Source organism: Cetorhinus maximus, chromosome 11, assembly GCF_964194155.1.
Source record: "Cetorhinus maximus chromosome 11, sCetMax3.hap1.1, whole genome shotgun sequence".
NCBI classification, from domain to species: domain Eukaryota; kingdom Metazoa; phylum Chordata; class Chondrichthyes; order Lamniformes; family Cetorhinidae; genus Cetorhinus; species Cetorhinus maximus.
Window position 1 is genome coordinate 61,413,511 of NC_135889.1, and position 13,203 is coordinate 61,426,713.

The window sequence follows — 13,203 nt, forward strand, 5'->3', positions numbered from 1 at the left end:
TAATAAATCCTCTTTTAAATCTTCTCCAGTGCCTCTATATCCCTTCTACAATGTCGAGACTGGAAGTGTTCACAGTACTCCAAATGTGGTCTAACCAAAGTTACATACAAATTTAATACCACACTCTTGCTTTTCAGTTCTATCCTTCTAGAAATGAACACCAGTGCTTTGTTTACTCCTTAATGATCTTATTACTCAGCACCACAGCATTTAATGATTTGTGAATCTGTACCCATAAATCTGTCTGCTTTCCTTCTCTATTTATACACTTATTTTCCAAGGAGTACATGGCATTTTTATTCTTCTGACCAAAATGTACTCCCACATTTTAATCTTTTTTATTCATTTATGGGATGTGGGTGTTGCTGGCTAGGCCAGCATTTAATGTCCATGCCTAATTGCCCTTGAGAAGGTGGTGGTGAGCTGCCTCCTTGAACTGTAGGTGTAGGTACACACACAGTGCTATTAGGGAGGGACTTCCAGAATTTCGACCAAGCGACAGTGAAGGAACGGCAATATATTTCCAAGTCAGGATGGTGTGTGACTTGGAGGGGAATTTCCAGGTGGTGGCGTTCCCATGTGTTTGCTGCCCTTGTCCTTCTAGATGGTAGCGGTCGTGGATTTGGAAGGTGCTGCCTAGGGAGCTTTGGGGAGTTTCTGCAGTGCTTCTTGTAGATGATACACACTGCTGCCACTGTTTATCAGTAATGGAGGGAGTGAATGTTGTGGAAGGGGTGTCAATCAAGCAGACTACCTTGTCCTAGATGGTGTCAAGCTTCTTGAGTGTTGTGGGGGCTGCAGTCATCCAGGCAAGCGGAGAATATTCCATCACACTCATGGCTTGTGCCATGTAGATGGTGGATAGACTTTGGGGAGTCAGGAGGTGAGTTACTTGTCGCAAGATTCCAAGCCTCTGACCTGGTCTTGTAGCCACAGTATTTATATGGCTAGTCCAGCTCAGTTTCTAGTCAATAGTAAGCCCCAGAATGTTGATAGTGGAGGATTCAGCGATGGTAATGCCATTAAATGTCAAGGGGCAACGATTTGATTTTCTCTTGTTGGAGATAGTCATTGCCCGGCACTTGTGTGGCACAAATGTTAATTGCCACTTGCCAGCCCAAGCCTGGATATCGTCCAGGTCTTGCCCCATTTGGACATGGACTGCTTCAGTATGTGAGGAGTTGTGAATGGTGCTGAATATTGTGCAATCATCAACGAACATCCCCATTTCTGATCTTATGATAGAAGGAAGGTCATTGATGAAGCAGCTGAAAATGGTTGGGCCAAGAACACTACCCTGAGGAACTCCTGCAGTGATGTCCTGGAGCTGAGATGATTGGCCTTCAACAACCATAACTGTCTTTCTTTGCGCTAGGTATGATTCCAACCAGTGGAGAGTTTTCTCCCAATTGCTATTGACTCCAGTTTTGCTAGGGCTCCTTGATGCCACACTCAGTCAAATGTTGCCTTGATGTCAAGGGCAGTCACTCTCAACTCACCTCTGGAGATCAGCCCTTTTGTCCATGTTTGAACCAAGGCTGCAATGAGGTCAGAAGCTGAGTAACCCTGGCAGAACCCAAACTGAGGTCAGTGAGGAGGTTATTGCTAAGCAAGTGCTGCTTGATAGCACTGTTGATGACCCCTTCAATGACTTTACTGAAGATTGAGGGTAGACTGATGGGGTGGTAATTGGCCAGGTTCGATTTATTCTACTTTTTGTGGACAGGAGATGCCTGGGAAATTTTCCACATTGCCGGGTAATTGCCAGTGTTGTAGCTGTACTGGAACAGCTTGGCTAGGAGTGCAGCAAGTTCTGGAGCACAAGACTTCAGTACTATTGCCGGAATATTGTCAGGGCCCATAACCTTTGCAGTATCGAATGTCTTCAGTTGTTTCTCGATATCACGTGGAGTGAATCGAATTGGCTGAAGACTGGCATCTGCGATACTGGGGATCTCTGGAGGAGGCTGAGATGGAACATCCACTTGGTACTTCTGGCTGAAGATTGTTGCAAATGCTTCAGCCTTATTTTTTGCACTGATGTGCTATGCTCCTCCATCTTTGAGGATGGGGATATTTGTGGAGCCTCCTTCTCCAGTGAGTTGTTTAATTGTCCACCACCATTCAGAACTGGATGTGGCAGGACTACAGAGCTCAGATCTGATACATTGGTTGTGGAATCACTTAGCTCTATCACTTGCTGCTTATGCTGTTTGGCACGCAAGTAGTCCTGTGTTGTTGCTTCACCAGATTGACACCTCATTTTTAGGTATGCCTGGTGCTGCTCCTGGCATGCCCTCCTGCACTCTTCATTGAACCAGTGTTGATCCCCTGGCTTGGTGGTAATGGTAGAGTGGGGGGTATGCCAGGCCATGAGGTTACAGATTGTGGTTGAGTACAATGCTGATGGCCCACAGTGCCTCACGGATACCCAGTCCTGAGCAGCTAGGTCTGTTCGAAATCTATTCCATTTAGCACAGTGGTAGTGCCACACAATACGATGGAGGATATCCTCAATGTGAAGACGGGACTTCGTCTATATTGATGTTCATTTGTCAATTGCATGCCTATTCTGCAAGCTCATTAATATCCTCCTGCATTTTGTCGCAGTAATTCTCTGCATTAACACCTCCCAATTTGGTGTTGTCCATAAATATTGAAATTTATGAGTAACTACCTTTAATAACTAATCTACGATTTCTGTCTGTAGCCAGGTTATCCATTGCCATCCATTTTGCTACTTGTCGCCTGACTCCATACATTCTGACAATAGTCATGAGTCTATTATACAGTGCCTTATTGAAGGTCATTTGGAAATTTAAATGTATTAGGTTCACTGCATTACCTTTATCCACCCTTGTTACTCTTCAAAGAAGTTAATAAGGGTGGTCAACTATGATCTCCCCTTTTGAAATCCAAACCGACTACTCTTATGTTTGTAGTTTCTCAATGTTTTTCTATTGCATCTTTGAGTAAGGAACCCATTATTTTTCCTACCACCAATGTTAAGCTAAGTGGTCTATAGTTCCCTGGACTTGGTCTATCTCCCTTTTTAACTATTGGAACTACATCAGCAATCCCCTAGTCTTCAAATGCTCTTCCCATTTCTAATGAGTTTACATATATATGTAATCCTGTCTCTGATATCTTTTCCCTAACTGTTTTTAATATGCATAGATGCAATCCATCTAGACCAGGGATTTTGTCCTCACTAAGTTTAATTAGTTTATCAATTATCTCCCCACTTAATCTTAAATGTTCTGATGTCTCTTTTTGACCTCTTCTTCTAAAGTCATGTCTACCATGTTGGTCTCTGTAAATACCAAGACAAAGTAATTATTTTCTATTTTTACCATTTTACAGAAATTACCTGTGACTTCATCATGAGTATCCTTTCATACTCCAAACCCCACTCTGATTTTTCTTTCGTTATTTATGCACCTGTAGCTTACTATTTCTTTTAAAATTGTCTTGATAATTTAATTCTGCAGTTTCTCTTTGCCTTCCTAATTGTGATTTTTGACTTCTCTTGTAACCTTTTTGAATTCCTTTTTGTCAACCTCTCCTTCGTTGTCTTATGACAGAAGCTACTCTTAGTGTATGCCTTTTTCTTCACTCATCCATGATGTATCATTACTCGATAGATTGTTCTTGCTTTTTAGTGTGATATATTTCTCCTGGACTCAATCGATCACTGTTTTAAAATGTTTCCCATTGCTATTCCATTTCTTTCTTTGCCAGTAAATTTTCCGGTTTATTTTCTCAGTGTATTTTTTCGTATTTAGTTTAATCTTGTTTTTTCTTTTTACTTCTTATCACCTACCATTTAGGGAGCTTTTACTGTGATTTGCAACAGGCTCTGCTGTTAAGATGGATATTTCTTTTGGAATTGACCTGAGACAGAGTCATAAAGTTATCAAGGTACAGAAAGAAGGAGATCGGCCCATCAAGTAGATAAATCTCCAGGCCCGGACGAATGTATCCCAGGCTGTTGAGTGAGGCAAGGGAGGGGATAGCAGGGCCACTGGCAACAATTTTCAATACCTCTCTGGCAACAGGAGAGGTGCCAGAGGACTGGAGGACAGCCAATGTAGTATCATTATTCAAGAAGGGAGGAAGGGATAAACCAGGGAACTACAGGCCAGTTCAGTCTAACCTCAGTGGTGGGGAAACTATTGGAAGCAATTCTGAGGGACAGAATTAATCTACACTTGGAGAGGCAGAGATTAATCAAGGACAGTCAGCATGGTTTTGTTAAGAGGAGGTCATGTCTGACCAATTTAATTGAATTTTTCGAAGAGGTGACCAGGTGTGTAGATGAAGGCAATGCATTTGACATAGTTTACTTGGACTTCAGCAAGATTTTTGATAAGGTCCCGCATGGGAGACTGATAACAAAGGTAAGAGCCCATGGGATCCAAGGTAATTTGGCAAATTAGATCCAGGATTGGCTGAGTGGCAGGAAGCAGAGGGTGATGGTCGAGGGGTGTTTTTGTGACTGGATGCCTGTGTGCAGTGGGGTTCCACAAGGATCAGTGTTGGGTCCCTTGCTGTTTGTGGTATATATAAATGATTTAGACTTGAATGTAGGAGGGTTGACCAGCAAGTTCGCGGATGACACGAAAATTGGTGCGGTGGTAAATAGTGAGGAGAATAGCCTTAGATTACAGGAGGATATAGACGGGCTGGTCAGATGGGCTGATCAGTGGCAAATGGAATTTAATCCGGATAAGTGTGACTGGGGCAGGACAAACAAGGCATGGGGATACATGATAAATGGTAGGACCCTGGGAAGTACCGAGGATCAGAGGGACCTTGGTGTGCATGTCCACCGGTCCCTTAAGGTAGAGGGACAGGTAGATAAGGTGTTTAAGAAGGCATATGAGATACTTGCCTTTATTAGCCGAGGCATAGAGCAGGGAGAAGTTATGCTGGAACTGTATAAAATGCTGGTTAGGCCACAGCTAGAGTATTGGGTGCAGTTCTGGAATCCGCATTGTAGGAAGGATGTGATTGCACTAGAGAGAGTGCAGAGGAGATTTACCAGGATGCTGCCTGGATTGGAGAGTTTTAGTTATGAGGAGAGATTGGATAGACTGGGGTTATTTTCCCTGGAGCAGAGGAGATTGAGGAGGGACATGATTGAGGTGTATAAAATGATGAGGGGCATAGATAGGGTAGACAAGAAGGAACTTTTCCCCTTGGTGGAGGGATCAATAACCAGGGAGCATAGATTTAAGGTAAGGGGCAGGTGGTTTAGAGGGGATGTGAGGAAGAATTGTTTCACCCAAAAGGGTGAAGGGAATCTGGAACTCACTGCCTGAAAGGGTGGTAGAGGCAGAAACCCTCATAACATTTAAGTATTTAGATGTGCACTTGCGACGCCATGGCATACAAGGCTATGGGCCTAGTGCTGGAAAATGGGGTTAGAATAGTTAGGTACTTGTTTGACCGACGCAGACTTGATGGGCCGAAGGGCCTTTTTCTGCGCTGTAGACCTTTAAGTCCATGACAGCTTTCTGCACAGCAATTCAGCAAATCCCATTTCCTTGCTCTATCTCTGCAGCCCAGTGGATTTATTTTGCTCAAGTTCTATCCAGTTTCCTTTTGAAAGCATTCATCATCTCCACTTCCACTACCTTTATCAGCAGTGTTCCAGGTCATTATCCCTTACTACGTAACTTAAATTCTTCCTCTCATCCCTCTGTATCTCTTGCCCAAAACCTTAAATCTGTGTTGCCTACTCCTTGTACCATCAGCTAATGGGAATAGCACTTCTTTGTCTATCTTACCTAAACCTGCATTCTTATACATCTCTAGCAAATTCCCCTCAATCTCCTTTGTTCTAAGAACAACTCCAGCTTCTCCAACCCAGCCTTGTAGCAAAAATCACTCATCCCTGGAACCATTCTGGCAAATCTCCTCTTCACTGTCTCAAAGACAACTAAAGGACAAGAAAGAATGCTAGAGGAATAATCAGTTGAAGGTTTGCCTGTACTTGAGACAGGTTGCACAGACTGGCTGTTACTTACATAAGTGGGTCCAAAGACAGTACCAGAATACTTTGGGCATTATCAGAGGAGGTGTGCCTTAGCACCTTTCTCTAGGTTGTAACTCTGCCTTTGAGATACAGCACATTGTTACATAAGCAGAAAGGTAGGCCATAATTTTCTGGCCCCGTTGGCATCAGGTATCATGGTGGGTGGGCATGGTGGGGTGGCGGGGGGGGGAAGGCGGGGTGTGTGTGTGTGTGTGTGTGTGTGTGTGTGTGAACAATATGGCAGGAAGGCTAAAAATCAGTTTTACGCCATTGTGAAACCAGATTACAATCGTCCACTCCACCCGTCAATGGCGGGCCGGGTTTCCCACCGCTGCACAGCGGGAACCTAATTCCAATACTTTAGCATCTCATTATTAGCCCTGCTCACTGGAATCATCTCCCCATGTCAGTTTACCACCCACATTGGCGTGACTTCAGAAAGGCATGCTTTACAACTGCCTTTGAAAGGCATGCACGTGGCGACTTGAACTTTGAGGGGAACTGGGAGGTGAATGCACACAACCTGGCACAGCGCTCGTGAGCATCACCTGTAGGACATCAAGGAAGAGGCATTGTGCATTCGTGAGGGGCACAGGCAAGTCACTTTCTCCAGGCTGGCTTTCAGTGTGGTGCCAAGGCAAGGACTCCAGTGTGGGTCAGGCCGGGTGGGGTAGGGGGTGGGGGGGGGGGATGTGGTGGGGGTCAAGGCAGCGCAGACCGAAGGAAGTACTCAAGTACATGCTGGGGGAAGGGAGGGGATGGGGTAGCAGGGGTGAGGGAAGTGGCCAAGCGCTTGGAAAAGCTCGTCAAAAGTGAGCATTCTTCCACAGCTGAGATTGTTCAGCTGCAGTTCCACTGATGTGGAGTCGAGCCTCTGAAGCTTTTCTGCCCTTTCAAGCAACATAAAAGCATGAATGTTCCACCAAATGCTCCAGAACTTTTCATCCCTTGGGCACAGGCTGCAAGTTAATCTGTGTTTTAGGAGGCAGCAGAGGAATTGGACGACTGGGCAAGTTGTACAAACCCTTTGCGAAAGGTGGCCTTGGCGCAGTTACTGGTGGAGGCCCTCAGAGCCCCTCGCAATGTCCTTATTCAGGTTTGGACCAGTATCCATCATGGTTCAAGCTAACAACGCAGCCTTGCAGTGTGGGTTTGGAGAATGCCTGTGCCTGAGCTGAGTGCACAGCATGCAGTCCAGTGGGCCAAGCTGCTGTCAATCAGTCAGGTGGAGAGGGGCGGAGGTGGGTGGGGTTTCAGGCAGCCAGTGAGCACATTACACACTGGCTATCCAAGTGGTGGCCAGGACTCTCCTGCATGCGTGAAGGGGCCTTCAGACTTAACCAAGAAAGGTTCTTAGGCCACCTGTGCTAACCCACATTTCTCTCTCTTTGATCCTGCAGGAGGAGGACATCAGGATCATGGAGCCTGGTGATCTAGCGGTATTCCTCATTGTTCACAGGGTGCAGGGAAGAAGAAAAAGAGTGAGGCGGAGGCGCCTGGCTCCACAAAGGGAGAACCACTTTCCTCAAGGTGAAGGGGTGGCAGGGCCTGCTGCACACGCAGCTGAAGATCCACAGGGAGTCATCACTTGTAGGCACCTCACCAGGGTCTATAGAAGGCACCTGTTGTTACTGCAGATGATTGAGAACAAGTGTCGCCGAAGATTGCGCATGTCTAGAGAGCTGATCGGTCACATATGCCACCTGCTGCAGGATTTGGCGCCACGGGGACATGGAGAGCATCCACTGCCAGTGGCCGTGAAAGTGACTGCAGTGTTCAATTTTTACGCCAGTGGCTCCTTCCAGGGCTCCACAGGTGACCTGTGTGAGATCTCACAAGCCTCCACACCCAAGTGTATCCATGAGGTCACGGATGCCATCTTTGCAAAGGCACACAACTTTGTGCATTCCGCCCAGGATCAGGAAAGCCAGGAAGCAAGGGCACTGGAATTTGCGCAGATCTCTGGTTTTCCACAGGTGCAGGGTATCATCGACTGCACTCGCATGGTGCTTAGATCTCCATGGCAACAAGCAGTCAACTACGCCAACCTCAAGGGCTTCCATTTGCTGAATGTTCAGCTGGTCTGCGACCACCACAAACGCAGCTTACAGGTCTGCGCACGATTCCCAAGGAGCATCCACGACTCCTACATCTTTAGCAGGTCTCAGATCCCTGACATCTTCCAGGGTCCAGAGAGGCTGCAGGGTTGGCTCCTTGGGAACAAGTGCTACCCATAGAGGACATGATGTGCCCATGTGATGGCCTCAGACTGCAGCAGACTGATGGTACAACGAGGCTCATGCCATGACCCAGACTTTGGTGGAGCAAACGATAGACATTTTGAAAATGAAGTTCCGGTGTCTCGACAGGTCTGGTGGAGCACTGCAATACAGTCTGCAGAGGGTGTCGCACATCATCATAGCTTGCTGTGTGCTGCACAACCTGGCGCTGCAATGGGATCGGTGGGTGGGACCTGGCTAAGAAGCAGTTGGACGAGGCTGCACGTCTCCTCTGATGAGGAGGACGTTGAAGGGTATTACGATGATGAGGTCCTCAAGTATTGGCCAGATGAGGCAGGTGCCCTTGGGAGGTCTCATAGCCGCAAGTTTCATGGAGAATGATGACGAGATGCAGTGAGGACAGTCCTGTTATCCTGAACTTGGCATCTGTGAACGTTTGATTCCTATGTGGCTGATGGCAGTGCACATACCCTCAGTGCTCAGGCTCATGTAATGGAGACGCAGCAGAGGCCCTAATAGTTGCTCGATTCCAGGAAGATGATGGTAACATGCAGTGAGGACACTCCTTAGATCTTCACAAACCCACTGAATGTCTGACTCCTGTCTGGCTGAGGGCAGCTTACTTGTCCTCTGTGATCAGGGTCATATCATGGAGACGCAGCCATGAAACTTTAAATACACCTGATCCTTTGTCAGCTTTCATCACTTGAGCCTTTCAGGACCACACCATCACTGGACACAGATGCTGAAGAGATGGGGGCCAGCCCCACCTTAAAAGTGCTGAAAGCACACAGAGAGAATGATGGAACTCTGTGACACCTGCCCACAACATTCTGGCAGCAATGACAAGCACCATCGAGGCGCAGGCATCAGTAATGTGTCCAGTGAGCGTGAAGCCGGACCATTACTTTGCTCTGAAGGTTATACACTGCACAGGGAAGAGGCCCTGGACTGAGACACTTAGCTTTATCTTGTGCCGGAAGCAAGGTTTCACATCTGAGTGACACGAGCACTGCTCATCAGAACAAAGAGCCATAGGCAAGGAGACATTCTTGGGAGTTTATTTACAAGAGTGAACATTACGTACAAGTGATTAACACCCGTGCTCAGGCTGTGCAATTACATCTTCTTAACCTCCCTAACACTGCCTCTACGTTTTGGTGCTCCCCGGACATCCACAGCGAAGGTGGAGGCAGCCTGTTGACCGCTACGCCCTGTCTGTGATGGCTGTGACAGGCTTCTTCTGGAGGGCCAAGACTTGGAGGGCCCCAGCTTGCTTTCAGGGTCCTGCTGTGTGGCAGTGGCACCCACCTCAGCCTGAGGAGTTGGAGCTGCTGGGGTGAAAGGAAGAGGGGATTCGGATGGGCCGAATACTCACGAAGTCACCTGGGTGGATGACCCCAGGCTGTGCACCTGCTGATCCTCCTCCCTATGGGTGCCCAAGGGCCCCAGGCTGACTCCTTGAGGAGAAGGGGAAGCTGGAATGAGATTGAGCTGCCCCGCACCCCTCTCATGTTGACACTGCTGGAGGCCAAATATTGCATCAGTGATGGAGTTCAGCCCACGCAGCAGTGCAGGAGTGACGTCCTGGACCAAGGTCTCCATGGCGGCCGCCATCCTACCAGTGTTGATCTCGGTGCATTGGCATGCCGGCGTTACTACCTCAGACTGAAGGCGGACGTACGCCTCCATTGTGTCTTGCAATCTGAGGAGTGCAGCAGACATCCCTTCCTAATGTTCCTGAGCTTGCCTTTGCAGTTCCAGCAACTGAGATATGATCGAGTCCAGAGGCTCCTCATCTGGCTTGGATTCAGCAGATTTCTGGACCCCAGCAGTCCTCTGAGTGCTGGAAACTTGGGAAGCCCCTGCTGCCTCCTGCTGTGGATCAGACAGTGCTATGTGCTCACCAGATTGTGATCGCGAGGCTAGAACTAGCTCCCAATGAGGTGTGCCTCTCTGAGCTGGTGGAGGGTGTGGGTGAGCGCTGTAATGGGACTTCAGTGAGGGTGTCATCAGATTCTTCTTCCGTGATGTCTTCGGGACTTGAGTCAAGGACCTGGCTCTTGGACCCCCTCGGCTGTTTCCCGGATGTGCCTGCGAAAGCAAGGAAAGATAATTAGTGCATGGCAGTGGCCTGTGAGACAGGACACATCACTCATAGCATGGTTGCGTGATGGATGTTGCACTGCTGGACCCTCACTTGATAGAGCACCGCCAACCTCACTGTCAGCACAGGAATGGTCCAGATTGTCGCCAGCCAGCTGGATGACTCTATTCAGTGAGGACCTTGATTTCAGGCATTCCTCCACCAGTCTGTGACCTCTCCCTTTTGTTGTGTGCCAGCTTGTCCTGCATGAATACAGCTGGAGAGAGTGTAAGCAGGATTCTTGCCAGGCCAGATAATAAGGATGCCTGGCATGTGTGGGTGGTGAGTGGTCCCATGGATGGGATGAGGACACAATCCACAGGGTAGATGAAGGTGTGTGTGAGAGAGAGTGAATGGTGATGTCCCTTGAACTGGTAGTGAGTGAGATGCCAGTGGATGTGTGATGGGTTTGTGAGTGTGAGAGTTGTGAGTGATGAGAAGAGTGACTTACCCTGGTGGAGTGGAGGAGGCCATTCATCCTCTTTCGGCACTGGGTGGCTGTCCTTTTTTGCAGGGTGTTGGCGCTGACCACCACATCCACCACCTCCTATACTGGATTGGTGACCTTGCTTGCTGGTCTTCGCAAAGATCAGAGGTAGAGGACTATACGCCCGGCCTCCACTGCGCCCAGTAGGCACTTGAGGGAGGCATTGCTAAATTTGGAGGTAGCATGTTTCCTCCCTTTGGCAGCCATGACTTTATAGTAGCTTCCAATCCCTAAGAGGGCACAAACTCTGTGCAGGGGCACCCTTTAAATATGGCACCCGAATTACTGAAGCCCTGAGGTGATGGAGGGGCGGGCAAATCAGAGGCCACCCCGCCAGCGATCCAGCGTATTTCCCAGTAATTCATTATTAATGCAGTGGGACGCATCAGGAGTGGGACGATACAGCACAAAAACCCGTCATTGCGGCCGACAGTCAACTTTGTGCAAATCTGGGACCGATTCCGCCCATAGTCTCAAATAGTTGGAAATTAAAGAGGCACAAGCACAATAACAGATCTGTGAACAACCTACGTATCAGTACATAATTGCACATCATAAAGCTAGGTTCTTTTAGATGTTGTGAGTGAGACAACGTTTTCAGTTATACATGGCATCTCGTAGGCATGTGGTACTAAGGTATCAATATATATGCAATGCAGTACTAAGGTATCAATATATATGCAATGCAGTCTAAGAGCTTTAAAGTTAGCTGAGGGCTAGGCATGGATACGTAACTATGGAAAAGCCAAACAGGCTGGAAGATAATACTTTGTAGTATGGAATCCTGTTTTGGCTATGACATACATGGATAATTCTTCCAAGCCAGTTTCCTTTAAGTTTGCTGCTGTCCTGCGCATCTGTTTTCAGATGTTGTAGGTAGCATACACAGCATTAAGTCTGGTTACCATCTTCTGCAAGCAATGGTGCACTGCTGGCTGAGTTTTCAAATGGGGAAACACTCCTTGTTCCCACTTCATGCAGCTGCAAGTATACTTAGTCAGCAAAACAGTGGTCGGCTGCTGCAAAAGTCCATTATTTGCCCAAAGAATTTGCTCTGCGCTTTCACATTGGGTTCCCTTTCACATTATTTATGCCTTATGCTTCTCGCCTGTGCCATTCTTAGTCAAAGCTGCTAAACATCTAAAGTCAATTTTGAAGAAATACCGGTGGAGGTGATATTCATCCCCATATGCAGCTGCTTACTTTTAAATGCAGATGTTCTTTTAATTTGGATTTGCTAACCAAATTTTCCACTTCCCACACTAGGCTTGTTTCCAAGGCCAAAAGTGCAAAAGCAACTATGAATAATTGTTCAAATCAACTGACAGCGGAAAACTAGGGGCGAGACAGTTTGCTGCACTGGTGGATAGATTTTCTCGAGCAATGCACCAAATGCAACGGCAGGAAATCTCCCCCAACAAGGCTGTTAGGGTTTTTTTAAAAAATCTTGGACATCCAACAACAACTAAACTCTTGCCAGGAGTAAATCCTCTGCAGTATATTTCTCAATGAGTGTACTTTATATATTTCAGGAAAAAGATAGTAGGGTTGAAATCCCAGCAAATGTTTCTAGACCTCATGCATAATGCAGAGCTAATACATGTACCAATGTACAGCAGCAGCAACGGCATTCCAAAACCAATTTACCTGAGATCCTTTCCCTGGTTTTAAATGATAGCCGAAAAGCAGATCCAGATTCACTACTTTTTCTCCGACATCTTCTTCCTCAGAATCATCGCCCTTCAAAAAAAGAGTAACAATTTATATTTGGCTTTCGTAACCAAGTCTTTTTAATTATAGCAGAGAAGGAGGGTTGCTCATATGTAGAGCAGCACTGGTGAAGAAATTTACAAAGCAGAGCACCTGAAGTGTTTAAACTATTTCAGAAAGTGAGGTAAAAATCTTGTTCTTGTTTTTTAAAAAAAGCAAGGCTCAAAAGCAACTCCCTCAAGGGCTGAAAAAAAAGAGGGGAGTTAAGTCAGAAAGTAGTGAGCGGGTGACGCAAATGATTAATTTTCAAATTTTGGAGCAGGTAGGGGGAAGAAAGGACAGAGAGGGGATAGGAACTGACAGGCTGAATTTTAACGTGCAGGAACACGTGGCTTTGGGAGCAGACGGAGGGTTAAAATTGGGGAAATTAACAGTGCATTCAGAAGCTGTATCTAATCCATTGACTTCTGCAATCAACTGCAGCGCATAAGTCTGTGAGCACACAACTCCTTCTGGAGAGACGGGTTATCAATTTCAATATGTTAATCACCTAATTATGATACGAACATGGTTTCGAGGA

General features: G+C 46.9%; 1 protein-coding gene across 1 annotated transcript in view; it reads right to left on the reverse strand.

Annotated features, from left to right (window-relative positions):
• The window catches only part of LOC144686633 (mitogen-activated protein kinase kinase kinase 20-like), a 131,123-nt gene that overhangs the window by 32,003 nt on the left and 85,917 nt on the right, over window positions 1–13,203 (reverse strand). The window contains exon 16 of the mRNA XM_078552087.1: window positions 12,561–12,653. Coding sequence (XP_078408213.1) covers window positions 12,561–12,653 — 93 coding nt within the window. The remainder of the gene's footprint in view (window positions 1–12,560; window positions 12,654–13,203) is intronic.